General features: G+C 53.0%; 1 protein-coding gene across 2 annotated transcripts in view; it reads left to right on the top strand.

The window, feature by feature from the left end:
* LOC105476472 (seizure related 6 homolog) overlaps positions 1–14,187 on the top strand; it is a 49,975-nt gene extending 35,788 nt beyond the window's left edge. Inside the window, exons 4-17 of one of the 2 annotated variants that reach the window (XM_011732469.2) lie at positions 1,108–1,303; positions 6,884–7,069; positions 9,044–9,212; positions 9,346–9,512; positions 10,125–10,319; positions 10,546–10,684; positions 10,797–10,993; positions 11,877–12,071; positions 12,481–12,672; positions 12,778–12,975; positions 13,273–13,311; positions 13,561–13,678; positions 13,767–13,869; positions 14,048–14,187. In XM_011732469.2, coding sequence (XP_011730771.2) covers positions 1,108–1,303; positions 6,884–7,069; positions 9,044–9,212; positions 9,346–9,512; positions 10,125–10,319; positions 10,546–10,684; positions 10,797–10,993; positions 11,877–12,071; positions 12,481–12,672; positions 12,778–12,975; positions 13,273–13,311; positions 13,561–13,678; positions 13,767–13,869; positions 14,048–14,077 — 2,124 coding nt within the window. In that variant the 3' untranslated portion in view covers positions 14,078–14,187. Of the gene's footprint in view, positions 1–1,107; positions 1,304–6,883; positions 7,070–9,043; positions 9,213–9,345; positions 9,513–10,124; positions 10,320–10,545; positions 10,685–10,796; positions 10,994–11,876; positions 12,072–12,480; positions 12,673–12,777; positions 12,976–13,272; positions 13,312–13,560; positions 13,679–13,766; positions 13,870–14,031 lie in introns of both variants that reach the window. The other variant, XM_011732462.2, reaches the window with a different exon arrangement.
* Positions 14,188–14,425: the final 238 nt, after the last annotated feature.

Here is a 14,425-nt window from a genome sequence, read left to right as displayed (position 1 = left end):
GAGTCTGTCCTTGTCCAATCCTTGTTTGCCTGAATGGAGGCATGGAGCCCAGAAAGATGCTCAAGGGACTGAGGGCCTGAAGATCAGCATGGTAGCAGAGGAGCCTGTGACAGTCAGGGGAAAGGATCGGAGAAAGAGGCTCAGATAAAAGAGACAGAGAATCACGACTGACATGTGGAGGGGCGTAGTGTAAGGCCCGGCTGACAGTCAGCAGGGGCCAAGTTGGGCAGGGCCTTGAGGGCTAAGCAAGGAGTTTGGACTACATATTATGGGCTTCATGGACTCAATAGGAAGCCACTGGAGGACTTAGACAAGGAAGCACCATGATCAGCAACAGATCTAAGACTGTTAACTGGCTGTGTTCAGAAAATACTGCTGTAGAGGGAGGAGTGGATTAAGCCCTACAGGCAGGAAGGCTGGCCAGGAGGCTGCTGCAGTGATGTAGTGCGCAGTAATGGCGATGAGCTGGGGAAGTGGCAGTGGGGATGAAGAGTAATGAATAGATTTGAGATCCAGTTGACAGGACTGAATGACTGATTGGGTATGAGGGAGGAGGCAAGATACCATTTTCTGATTTGGACACGGAGGGAGCTAGCAAGATCATTCCCAGGTGAACTGCTGGCTGGGGGAAGACAGTCACCTAGCATGAGGCAGGCTGGGTGTGAGGCATCCAACAGGGATGTCCAGGGGAAGCTGGGCACGTGGATCCGACACTTAAGACCTCATACTGCTGACCAGGGCATCGGACTCCATCTGGTTCAACACACCTCCCCCATCCCTACTTTACAGATGAGAAAACAGAGCCCAGGGAGGGGAAGGACAGGAAGCAGCTGGTGTATCTGAAAATCTGTGGAGACAGAAAGATGTGTTTACAAATCCCAGTTCTTCTAAGAACTCTATGGGACCTTGGATAATTAATGTCTCTGAACTTTTGGTCCTGTCTCACACTGTGATGAGCTCCTCCTACACTGCTGAAGTGCCCGGCTTAGGGGCTGGGGGCTCCGATGCTCAAGGGGCATTGAGGATTGATCTGTCCGGGGCCTGCAGGATCCAGGCAGCAGGAAGAAGCCTGACTGCTTTGCTTTCCTCTCTCTACTCCACCGGCAGGTCCAGAATATCAGCCTCCGGGAAGGGGAGACAGTGACTGTGGAGGGCCTGGGGGGGCCTGACCCACTGCCCCTGGCCAACCAGTCTTTCTTGCTACGGGGTCAAGTCATCCGCAGCCCCACCCACCAAGCGGCCCTGAGGTTCCAGAGCCTCCCACCACCGGCTGGCCCTGGCACCTTCCATTTCCATTACCAAGGTAAGGCCTGGGTAGCTGAAGGCGGAACCAGCCCAGACTCACTGCCCTCCTTGCGGGAGAGACGGGTCTCTGTGCAATTACATCCTAGAGGGAAGAAGCAGGGAGGGGCTAGTGACACATAGCACAAGTGTCCAGTAAAGCTCTGGACAATTGGAGGTAAGTATCGCACATCTGAAACCTCCAGGATCTTCTCTCTTCCACCCACCACCCTGCAGAGAGCTGGTCTTGACTCAGGATCAGGCAGCCTCCAGGTGTGCCCATTGTCCCTCATTCATCCATTCAGCAAACTTTTCCTAGGCACCTGCTCTTTGCCAGGCTTGTGCTGGACACTGGCAATGTCAGGATGCACCAAAACGTCCTTGTCCTCAAGGAGTTCTTTCTCAGGAGGAGGCAGACACTTAAACAGGCAATAACAATAGAAGCCCTCCCCCTATGCAAGAGGGTGAAGGTCAAAGGGATTTGACAATGACCATCTGGAGGTCTTAGCTGCCAGACTGCCCTTCCTGAACTGCCTCACCCACCTTGACCTGGCCCATGCCCCAATCAGCTCAGAACACCTCTGGAAATAAGGGAGCAGCATGATGCGATGAAAAAAATCACAGACTCAGGCAATGGGCAGATCTGTGTTTGAATCTCCTCACTGGCTATTGACCTTGGACAGGTCATTTGACCTCTCTGACCCTTCTGCTGTAATATGAAACCAAAACACCTACCCCACAAAGTCATGGTTAGGATTAAGCAAAATGGTACACGTCAAGTGCTTAGCACATGCTCCATTAAGGAAACCAGTATTACATGACTGGCAGGATGGGAAAGGGAGGAAAAGGGGCTCAGGACTTCGAAGCTCTCTCAGTTGTGTCCCTCCTACCCATCCCCCTCTCTGAGCACAAAGTCAGCTTGATCCTTTGCATGGGTTAACTAGTTGAGACTAGGGAGAACTAATAGGGAAATAATTGGTGTGAACAATCACGGGATTGTCTTGCATTGTCATGGACCACTTCTGTGGCCCTGCAGGGGACCACAGCTGGGCAGAAGAGCCAGCACTCTGGAGATGGGGCTGTTTGGAACCCCACCTAAGGAGCACTCACCCCACCTTCAGCCCTCCACCCAAACTAAGGGAGCAGTCTGGCATAGCAGCAGGGAGCCTGGAAGTGGATGGGGCTGTAGAGTGGCTTGGCAGAGGCAAGGGGCCAGCTGAGGCAAGGGTGAAACGTCTAGGCGGCCCAGCTAGCCTCCCTAATGGCTCATCAATCCTCCCTGGCAGCAGGCATAATTTCACGCCATGGTAACCTTCTCTCTTGCTGCAAATTCCTTTGCACAAAACTCTGGACCTCCTCTCTGTCGGGCCAGACAAAGGTGGCTGAATGGCAGTGAGCTGGAGGCCCAGCAAGGGGGAGCAACCTCCAAGGAAGGATTGGGAGAGCTGGCCTGGTCCTACCTCCTTCTCAGCTCCCAGAAGCCCTCCCTCGTCAGCCCAGTTTTTGTCAATGATCAGCTCTTGCCTTAATGAGTGTAATTCCCCTAATTATAGGCTGTAATTAGCCCTGATCCCAGAGATGGGAACAGGAGGAGCATGTGCTCACACGCCAATCTCTGTGGGCTAGAGAAAGAGGGTGCCAGAAGAGGGGGTGAGGGGCCTAGTACCCACACCTGTGCTGGAGCTGTCCAAGCTGATGTTGGAGGTCCCAAGGATGAGCCCTCACAAGGGCCTCATCGCAGGACCAAGTTCCAACTCCCTTCCTACAGCCTCAGGCAGGGTGGGGAGGCAGACGGCCCTGACAGACATTCCCCTCCTCCATCCCCAGCATTCCTGGCACTGGACTTGGCTCCAGAAACAGACTCCAGTGAGAAAATAACTCAACAGATTGCAGTGGTACAGGCTCCCCGGGAACGGTTGTCATGGCAACAGGAGGAAGCTCATCCTGGGAAGTGGTACTTTAACTACTATGGAGTCTGGGGTCTTCATTGTCTGCCCCCAGCCTCCTACCCTCACCCTATTCCAGGCCAGTTTCCTCATCTGTGAAATGAGGGCCCTCCCTTACTAGAGTTGTGATAAGAACTCAAAGGGGAAGATGTAGGGGGAAATGCTGGGCCTGAATCTGGCCTGGTCTAGACCCCACTAGGCATCAGTTAACCTCTTAACCTCCGCCACTCTGGGCGTGGTGCCCCCCACCCCTTTCCCCATCCCATCCTGGCCGGGGATCTCTCCCCAGGTCACTGTGAGTGGCTGCCCTGGACGACAACCCAGAGCAGGCTTGTCTGTTACTCTCAGATTTCTCTGACTCCTGAACCCAAGTTTCTACTTCAAATGGGGATGCAGGTGGGGTGGTGGTGGAAAGCAAGAAGGCTCCAGAGCCCAGGAGCTTCAAGTTCCTGGTCTAGCGCTTCCTTGCTATGTGATGAGGGCACAGGGTCTCTCTGAACCTGTTCTCATCTGAAAATGGGCTAATAGCCCCTACCTTGCCTGCCTTCCTCCCAAGCATATTGTAGACATCAAGAAAGAAGAGTGTGGAGGCATTTTAGAATCTGGAAGGTACATGCAGATGTGAGGTGCTATTATTAATCAAGATTACAAACAATAACAGCAGGCTGATGTCTTAGGCATTTGTTCAGGAACTGCACATATGTCTTCTCACTTAACCTCCACAACCTTGGATGTAATACTGAAAATGGGTGGATAAATGAGGCAACTGAGGCAGAGAGAATTTAGGTAACTTGTCCGCGGTGGCACAGCACGTAGGGAAGAAGCCTGCATTCAAACCCAGGCAGTCTGACCCACAGTCCACCTGCTGAGCACTGCCCTGTACTGCCTGCCAAGCACAACTAGCCACTTACTGACCATTCTTTCCAGAGCCCCGTGAGAGACAGAAGAGGACGAATTCTCCTCCCACTTTCACAGATATAGTAACAGGACAGGTGAAAGTCATAAAACTCAAATTTATGGACCCTGGTCTGCACAGAGACAGCCCCTTTTTCTTTTTCTTTTTAATGGGGGGAGGAAAGAGGGCCCATTTTTCTATTCACACAAAGGCACCCAGGAACAGAGACCTTGCATGGACCTCTCCTCCCATTTACCTGATACTATCAGTGGGGCTGCCCCCTACCCCAAGACCCAAGTTCTTCAGTCTAGACAATCCTCACTTTTCTGACCACCCCAGGGGTTATCAGGCTCTGTAGCACAAGCCTCTTGCCTCTCCTTGACCCCTCCAGGCCTCTGCTCTCACCTCTCAGAGGCAAGCCAGGATCTTCACTTTTTTTTGAGAAAGAGTCTCGCTCTGTCACCCAGGCTGGAGTGCAGTAGCACAATCTCCACTCACTGCAACCTCTGCCTCCTGGGTTCAAGCAATTCTCCTGCCTCAGCCTCCCAAGTAACTGGGACTACAGGCGGGTGCCACCACGCCCAGATCAATTTTTTTTGTATTTTCAGTAGAGATGGGGTTTTACCATGTTGGCCAGGCTGGTCTTGAACTCCTGACTTTGTGATCTACACACCTCAGCCTCCCAAAGTGTTGGGATTACAGGCGTGAGCCACTGCGCCTGGCCGGATCTTCACTTTTATTTTATTTTATTTTATTTTATTTTATTTTATTTTATTTATTTTTTGAGACATGGAGTCTCACTCTGTCGCCCAGGCTGGAGTACAGTGGCACGATATCGACTCACTGCAACCTCCGCCTCCCAGGTGCAAGCGATTCTCCTGCCTCAGCCTCCCGAGGCGTCTGCCACCGTGCCCAGCTAATATTTTTGTTTTTTTTTTAGTAGAGATGGGGTTTTGCCATGTTGGCCACGCTGGTCTTGAACTCCTGACCTCGGGCCATCTGTCCGCCTCAGCCTCCCAAAGTGCTGGGATTACAGGAGTGAGCCACTGCATGCGGTTGAGCCTTTTAGCTACCACCCCAGCTTGACCCCAGGATCTGGATATGCCAGGTAGTTTTGTAGGATTTGCTGCCACCATTTGGTCAAATTTGGTATGACAATTCCAAAGCGACCAGGTTTCCCAGGGCAACTTGTTCTTCCTGCAACTTCCATGAAGGCAGTGCACTGCCTCCCTGCCGTCGTCCCCATCTTTTTCTTGTTTGATGTTGTTTTTTTGAAACAGGGATGCACTCTGTCACCTAGGCTGGAGCTCAGTGGTGCAATCATAGTTCACTGCAGCCTTAAACTCCTAGGCTCAAGCGATCCCACTTCAGCCTCCTGAGTAGCTAAGACTACAGGTACACATCACCATGCCTGGCTATTTTTTTAAAAATTTTTATAAAGATGGGGATACCTCACTATATTGCCCAGGCTGGTCTCAAACTCCTGGCCTTAAGCAACCCTCCCACCTTGCCCCAGCCTACCACCATTCTGGATTTTGTTTGTTTGTAAGTTTGTTTTTTTGAGACGAAGTCTCACCCTTGTCCCCCGGGCTGGAGCGCAATGTCATGACCACGCTCACTGCAACCTCTGCCTGCAGGGTTCAAGCGATTCTCCTGCCTCAGCCTCCCGTGTAGCTGGGATTACAGACACCTGCCATCACGCCCGGCTAATTTTTGTATTTTTAGTACAGATGGGATTTCTTCATGTTGGCCAGGCTGGTCTCGAACTCCTGACCTCAGGTGATTCGCCCGCCTCGGCCTCCCAAAGTGCTGGGATTACAGGCTTGAGCCACCGCTCCCGGCTGTTTGTTTGTTTTGAGATGGAGTTTTGCTCTCGTTGCCCAGGCTGGAATGTAATGGCACAATCTCGGCTCACCACAACTTCCACCTCCGGGTTCAAGCGATTCTCCTGCCTCAGCCTCTCAAGTAGCTGGGATTACAGGCATGTGCCAGCATGTCCTGCTAATTTTGCATTTTCAGTAGAGACGGGGTTTATCCATGTTGGTCAGGCTGGTCTCGAACTCCCGTCCTCAGGTGATTCACCTGCCTCAGCCTCCCAAAGTACTGAGATTACAGGCATGAGACACCGACCCGGCCGCCATTCTGTTTTAAAAGAAGTCCACAGCCATTGGCATCAAGCTTTTTAGCATTTCTCAGTGAATACTGGGAAAGCCTTTACCGTCTGACTTCAGTCTTTGCTGCTGCAATTCATATTTATTCCCTAAAGGAAAAACAGTATCAACACTTTACATCAGTATAGGTTTTTCACTATTTCGAGTGCTTTCATGTCTAGAGTCATTCAATAAGCATATATTGAAGATATATTATCAGCTGGGTACCAGGGATACCAAGCTAGATAAAATACTATCCCATTTATTCTCACAGTAACCCTGTGGGTGGGCTGGGATTTTAAACCTCATTTAACAAATGAGGAAACACACACAAAAAGATTAAATAACCTGCCTAAAGTGTCACAAAGTTTGAGCCAGAACCCAATCCTTCTAATTTCCAGCTCTGTGTCTGCTCCACTAACCAGCCCAGGCTGCCGGAAATATCATTGACACCTTCTAGGGAGGAGATTGGAGTCGTTTTGGAACTCCTAGTGCTTCCTCTGGCCCCAAATGACACCTCCAGGCAGACTGAGGCAGACCTTCCCCCACCAATGGCTTAGCTCCCGCCCCCACCCTGCACATGTACAGTGTCGCCCGTTCTCTGTTTGCAGCCTATCTCCTGAGCTGCCACTTTCCCCATCGTCCAGCTTATGGAGATGTGACTGTCACCAGCCTCCACCCAGGGGGTAGTGCCCGCTTCCATTGTGCCACTGGCTACCAGCTGAAGGGCGCCAGGCATCTCACCTGTCTCAATGCCACCCAGCCCTTCTGGGATTCAAAGGAGCCCGTCTGCATCGGTGAGTGTCCCCAGGCGAAAGGGCTCAGTGCCGAGCAGAGAAGTGAGGTGGGGGCTCCCCCCTGCTCTCTATTGCTGTCTGCCACTTTAATTTGCTCTTCATAAGGAAGCCAGAAAATGGCCGCGCACCTCAGTGGCATTCATCCAACCTGCACTTACTGAGCATCTACTAGATGAAAGCACCACAGGTATACAGAGCTGAATTAAACAGGGACTATGCCCTCAAAGAACCCACATTTCCAGGAAAGGGGGAAAGGAGAAAGCAGAGAGGTCACCAATTTCCAGGGCAAGAAGTAAAAAGCACCAATGAAAAGACATAAAGTGACCTGGGAGGCCAGGGCACAATCATTCTTAGCTGGACATTTAGGAGGCTTCCTAGGGGAGGTGGCACTGCAGGTTTGACATTTAGATGGAGGGAACAACGTGGGCAGGGACATAGAGGCAGGAAGGTGAGGGTGTTTAGGGACACAGAAGACAGCCAGGTTTGGCTGAAGTCTGAGACAATGTGGCAAGGGCAATGGGAGGGCCTTGAGTGTCGGGGCAAGATACAGGCTGAGGAGCTGTTGAAGCTTATGAGAGAAGGGAGGGGCTTAGAATGCCTCAGGAGATGGCTGGGAGGCCAGCCAGGCAAGACAGTTTGAACTTACATTGTGAGTTGGGGAAAGAAGAGGAGGGAAGTTCCAGAAACTGATGGGAACTGGGGAAAGGGAAAGGGAACTCCCGGGTCTGGTCCTGAGTGATCAGGTCTGGGATTGCCACCAATGAAAGGGGGCTTGTTGGAGAAAGGAAGACGCAGTATTTCATTTGCAGTATGAAAGGCAGCTTGGGCTTTTCTTTTTAGTGGGTATGGGCTTAGGCTTTTGATTTTTTTTTTTTTTTTTTTTTTAGATGGAGTCTCCCTTTGTCACCCAGGTTGGAGTGCAGTGGCACGATCTCCGCTCACTGCAACCTCTGCCTCCCGGGTTCAAGTGATTCTCCTGTCTCACTCTCCAGAGTAGCTGGGGTTACAAGTGTATGCCACCACACCCAGCTAATTTTTTTGTATTTTTAGTAGAGATGGGGTTTCACCATGTTGGCCAGTCTGATCTCGAACTCTTGACCTCAGGTGATCCACTTGCCTCGGCTTCCCAAAGTGCTGGGATTACAGGCTTCAGCCACCGTTGAATCCAGCGATGAATCTTATTTCATTCTATAAATTCTTCTTGGGTGCCAGGCACAACCAGAGATGAATAACACAGACGCATTCTCAGCCCTCAAGGATCTAGCGGGGAGGCCAGCAAGCAGCTCAGTGCAGAGGATGCTACAATAGGAGTAAAGGCAGAGTGGTGGAGGGGCCTCAGGGACAGAAAGCTACTCCAAGATGAGGGAGGAGACCAGCAAGGCTTCCCAAGGAGACAGGATGAAAGGATTTCAGAAATATTAGTTTGGGAAAGTGGGGTGGATTCCTGGAACAGCATATGCAGAGGTGTGGAGGCATGAAATAGCATGAGATAGTGAGGACACAGTGAAGTGTGCCTGAAGGAGAGGGTATGCAGGGAGAGGGGACTGAAGCAGAGTCTAGAGAGAGTTGGATTCATAAAGGGCTTGAATGCTATTTTCAGCTTTAACTCCAAGAAGGTTGAAGCCCACAGTAAGGGGAAGAGTCGGCCTTCTAGAGAAGTCAGCAGAGAGGGAAATTGACTTACCTGGGCACACAAGCAGGCAGTGACACATCTACCCACAGTCAAGAGAGATGCCCTGGTGAGCCCCAAGGGTGTGAAAGGTTAGGCGGCAGGATTCTGGAGCTCAAGATGCCTGGAGATGCAAGTTCACAGGGCTAAAAGGTTACCTTCAGGACCATGAGAGCAAAGATGGCAGGGAGGCAAGGTCCCCGCTGCTCCAAGCAGAGGAAGCAGAGCTGGGAAAGGGAGGAAGGCATGTTAGGCTGCCTGGGTTCAGGCAGGGGCCTAGGCTACCTCCTGTCCTGGTCTTACAGCTGCCTGCGGCGGAGTGATCCGCAACGCTACCACCGGCCGCATCGTCTCTCCAGGCTTCCCGGGCAACTACAGCAACAACCTCACCTGTCACTGGCTGCTTGAGGCTCCTGAGGGCCAGCGGCTACACTTGCACTTTGAGAAGGTTTCCCTGGCAGAGGATGATGACAGGTGAGGGGCTGTCCTAGTGGAATGGGAGTGCCTGGCCTGGTAATACCCTACTGGAGGGACGCTACCCAAGCCTGGGGCCACACCCCCTCTGGGTCAGCCACCAGCCTACATAGCTGCCACTCTCCTGGTTCAGGCTCATCATTCGCAATGGGGACAACGTGGAGGCCCCACCGGTGTATGATTCCTATGAGGTGGAATACCTGCCCATTGAGGGCCTGCTCAGCTCTGGCAAACACTTCTTTGTCGAGCTCAGTACTGACAGCAGCGGGGCAGCTGCAGGCATGGCCCTGCGCTATGAGGGTGAGCCTGCTGGGGCCTCACTGGGGGTGGGGGGTCCAGGGGAATGGGCTTGGGCCTAGGGTCTTTCTCCCACACCCTACCCCTCTCTGCCTCCATGCTGTCACTCCTTCCAAGTCAGCCCCTGCTCACTCGGTACTTAGGTCCCCTTTCCCTGCCCCTCTCTTTGGGTCCAGGATCCCTACCCCAGCTTTGCAGGAAACCTCTGCCTGGACCCAGTCCCTGTGGTCCAAGGGAATAAATTCTCCAGATTCTGAAAAGCAAAAAAGGCCTCAACCCTTAAGAAAGAATTGCTGCAGGAGACATTCTAGAACCATTTATGCATGTATGCATTGATTAATTCATTCAAAAAACATGTACGGAGTACCTTCTGTGTACTAAGCACAAAACCAGGCACTGGGAACAGCATGGTGATCAAGATGGCCTCCTGAGCATAATAGGGATGGATGTTCTTGGCTGTTCCTCCTCCATCACCTTTCTGCTCCAACCCCAGGACATATATTTGTCATTCGTACCCAGGAAAAGAAAGGCTCTGGGGAGGGAAGTAGGGGGATTCTTGCCCACTGTGTTTAATACCAGTCAAGGCTGAGCTAGGCTGGGCCCTGTGGTTTACAGCCTTCCAGCAGGGCCATTGCTATGAGCCCTTTGTCAAATACGGCAACTTCAGCAGCAGCGCACCCACCTACCCTGTGGGTACGACTGTGGAGTTCAGCTGCGACCCTGGCTACACCCTGGAGCAGGGCTCTATCATCATCGAGTGTGTTGACCCCCACGACCCCCAGTGGAATGAGACAGAGCCAGCCTGCCGAGGTCAGTAGGCACCAGTGGATGGGCCTGCTAGGCAAAAAGCAGGGTGGGTATCAGGGGAATAGCCACAGAGCCTGGGGCCACAGAGGCCCTGTGATATGCGTGGTTCAGGCTTCCTCCAAGGAGGAGGTGGGGGGTCCCAGCAACTGGTGGGCACTCCTGTGGGCAGATGGTAAACAACACCATGGTAAGCTGGAAAAGACCCTTCTGGACCTCCCTTGCCTTCCAGCCGTGTGCAGCGGGGAGATCACAGACTCAGCTGGTGTGGTGCTCTCTCCCAACTGGCCAGAGCCCTACGGTCGTGGACAGGATTGCATCTGGGGTGTGCATGTGGAAGAGGACAAGCGCATCATGCTGGACGTCCGAGTGTGAGTGCCTACCGGGTCAGGCTGAGCCAACTCCTAAGGTCTGGGGATATCCCTTGTCCAGCCCATCCTCGGGCCCCCGAGCCAGCTCTGCCCTGACGCTCCTCCTCCACAGGCTGCGCGTAGGCCCTGGTGATGTACTTACCTTCTATGATGGGGATGACCTGACAGCCCGGGTCCTGGGCCAGTACTCAGGGCCCCATAGCCACTTCAAGCTCTTTACCTCCATGGCTGATGTCACCATTCAGTTCCAGTCGGACCCCGGGACCTCAGTGCTGGGCTACCAGCAGGGCTTCGTCATCCACTTCTTTGGTGAGCTTGTCCCTACCCTACTCAGAGTGCAGACAGCAAGCCATGGCAAGTCAAAGAGGCCAGGGCAGTGAGGTGCCTGAATGCTCTCTCAGACAAGAGGAAGCTGGAAAAGCACCAGGGATCACCCAGAGGAAGCTAGTCCTGTTCTCCATCTGCCCTGAGGGGGAGCCAGAATTCTGAAGTGGCAAGAGGGGTTTGGGTAGGCAGCAGAACAACTTTCTTTTTCTTCCTTTTTTTTTTGGTGGGGGGGACAGTGTTCCTCTGTCACCCAGGCCATGGTGCAATCTCTGCTTATTGCAACCTCCACCTCCTGGGCTCAAGTGATTCTCGTGCCTCGTCCTCCTGAGTAGCTGGGATTACAGGTGCATGCCACCATGCCTGGCTAATTTTTGTATTTTCAATGGAGACAGGGTTTCGCCATGTTGGCCAGGCTGGTCTCAAACTCCTGGCCTCAAGTGATCTGCCCACCTCAGCCTCCCAAAGTGCTGAGATTACAGGTGTGAGCCACTGCACCTGGCCAGAACAACTTTCAAACAAAAATGGGGGAACTAAGGAAAGGTGCTGGCTTCTTTCTGACAATCTTTCATAGAAGTGACAATTTCCCTCACCCTGCCTGGCCCCATCTCTCAGGCCTAAGGAACTGGTCAAGGTGCTTTTGGAAGTAAGGCCAAAGCTTAAATGCTAACCCCGGAATCTAGGAGACAGAGCAATGTCAGAGGCAGTCAAGGAGGGGCCCTTGAGAAGAGAGGAATGGATAACTGAGCCCGCTCAGGACAGTCTAGGTCCAGGACAAATTAGAAGGAGCCAGAGTGCCCTGAAGATGAGGGGGACAGTCACTTTGGTGCTGGCCGAGGACCTGCATCTTGTGCCTCTGTGCCCCCAGAGGTGCCCCGCAATGACACATGTCCGGAGCTGCCTGAGATTCCCAATGGCTGGAAGAGCCCATCGCAGCCTGATCTAGTGCACGGCACTGTGGTCACTTACCAGTGCTACCCTGGCTACCAGGTGGTGGGATCCAGTGTCCTCATGTGCCAATGGGACCTGACTTGGAGTGAGGACCTGCCCTCATGCCAGAGGGGTGAGTATATCTGTTCCCCATGCTCCCCTTCCCAATGCAACCTCCACACCTCTCTCCTGGATTCTGAACCAGACTGTAGCTGTTATTAGCTAGTATCCTCAAAGTTCCTTCACCTCTTATAGCCTCAGTTTCCTCATCTGTGAAATGGGGATGATACCTTTTCATGGTGTTATCAGCCAAGTACTCTAAGTATTTCATTCCTGGTAGATGGCCAATCAGTGTTTATTGAACCTAATAGATGGAAAGGGGACAAATGGCAGGGACACACCAGCACAATGGTAGGGACAGACACATAGGGGGTAGACCCATATGACATGAAGAAGTTAGCTGGCCTGGAACAAAGCCAGGGTGGACTGGCCTCTGCTTAGTTCTCCTTGGGCTACTTCTCCCCATCATCCCCTACCCATAGTGACTTCCTGCCATGATCCCGGAGATGTGGAGCACAGCCGACGCCTCATATCCAGCCCCAAGTTTCCTGTGGGGGCCACCGTGCAATATATCTGTGACCAGGGTTTTGTGCTGACGGGCACCTCCATCCTCACCTGCCATGATCGCCAGGCCGGCAGCCCCAAGTGGAGTGACCGGGCCCCTAAATGTCTCCGTAAGTGTCAGTTGAGTAGGAAGGAAAACCTCTAGTTGGAGATAAAAGATGCTGCCTTGGAGGCCAAGGGCATGACACCCTCACTGCGCTCTGCCTGCTTTGCAGTGGAACAGCTGAAGCCATGCCATGGTCTCAGTGCCCCTGAGAATGGTGCCCGAAGTCCTGAGAAGCGGCTACATCCAGCAGGGGCCACCATCCACTTCTCTTGTGCCCCTGGCTATGTGCTGAAAGGCCAGGCCAGCATCAAGTGTGTGCCTGGGCACCCCTCACATTGGAGTGACCCCCCACCCATCTGTAAGGCTGGTGAGTGCCCTGTCACTCCTCAAAACCCTCCCTGGCCCATAGAGCTGCTCTGGCAAAGATGTCCAATGTTGAGAACCAGAACCACCTGCCCATGCCACCTTCATAGTAATAGAATAGACCCTTGGTCTCCCCAGTCTCTGCCAGATCCTTCTGATCTGGCATCACCAAGACAAATGCTGGAGTGGGCTCTCCTTGGACAAATCCTTCCTATGATCATCCCACTACCTCTGCTCCCTGCCTTAGTGGTTTGGGCCATTGGGCTCACCCACTGCCCTTGGCCCTCCTCTTTTGTTCCAGCCTCTCTGGATGGGTTCTACAACAGCCGCAGCCTGGATGGTGAGTCTCCACCCTTGAGGGCCACATAAGTGGTCTCCCTGGTCCTGGTTCTCACGGCTCCCAGGTCATGGGCTTCCCAAGGATGGAGGGCAGAGAAAGAGAGGGGTTTGGGCCTAGCAGGGTAAAAAGTTTCCCTGCACCCAGTCAGCTAGAGGGAGCTGGTAGCCAGATGCCCTTGGGCAGAGGTGAGAGAATATGGGATCCAAGTGACAGAGACCTCTGCTCCAGTCCCACCCTCTGTGTCTTCAGTTGCCAAGGCGCCTGCTGCTTCCAGCACCCTGGATGCTGCCCACATTGCAGCTGCCATCTTCTTGCCACTGGTGGCGATGGTGTTGTTGGTAGGAGGTGTATACTTCTACTTCTCCAGGTGAGTCTGGTTTCTCTTTCTGCTCTGCATACCTGCATACTTCACTCCTACCCAGTGCTCCTGACTCACAGGCTTCTCTGCCCCACAGGCTCCAGGGAAAAAGCTCCCTGCAGCTGCCCCGCACACGCCCCCGCCCCTACAACCGCATTACCGTAGAGTCAGCGTTTGACAATCCAACTTACGAGACTGGAGTAAGTAACCATGCCAACCTTGCCACCTTATCCAAGACCCAGTTCTTTGCTTCTTTGGGCAGATAACCCTGAGGGTCCTGCCAAGCCCTCTCACTTTTCCTTTTCCTAGGGAAGGTGAATTATGGCCTGGCAAACCTAATACAAGTTTCCAACTCCCAGCAGTCTCTTTCCTTTGCAGGAGACGAGAGAATATGAAGTTTCCATCTAGGTGGGGGCAGCCTAGGGAAGCCAACTCAGACCTGCACCAGTCCAGCAGCAAGGCTCCTTGTTTCCTGCTGTCCCTCCACCTCCTGTACATACCACCTGGGAGGAGATGCCACCAATCCCTCAAGAAGTTGTGCCCTTCCCTGCCTGCAATGCCCACCATGGCCTATTTTCTTGGTGTCATTGCCCACTAGGGGCCCTTCTTTGGGCCCATGTCAGGGGGCATCTACCTGTGGACAGAACACAGCTGGAGCACAAGCATCAACAGCCAGCATCCTGAGCCTCATCATGCCCTGGACCAGCCTGGAACACACAAGCAGAGCAGGAGTACCTTTCTCCATATGACCACCAT

Source organism: Macaca nemestrina, chromosome 17, assembly GCF_043159975.1.
Source record: "Macaca nemestrina isolate mMacNem1 chromosome 17, mMacNem.hap1, whole genome shotgun sequence".
Lineage (NCBI taxonomy): Eukaryota > Metazoa > Chordata > Mammalia > Primates > Cercopithecidae > Macaca > Macaca nemestrina.
Note: the sequence above shows the minus strand (reverse complement) of the source record. Positions and strands in the feature narration are given on the sequence as shown.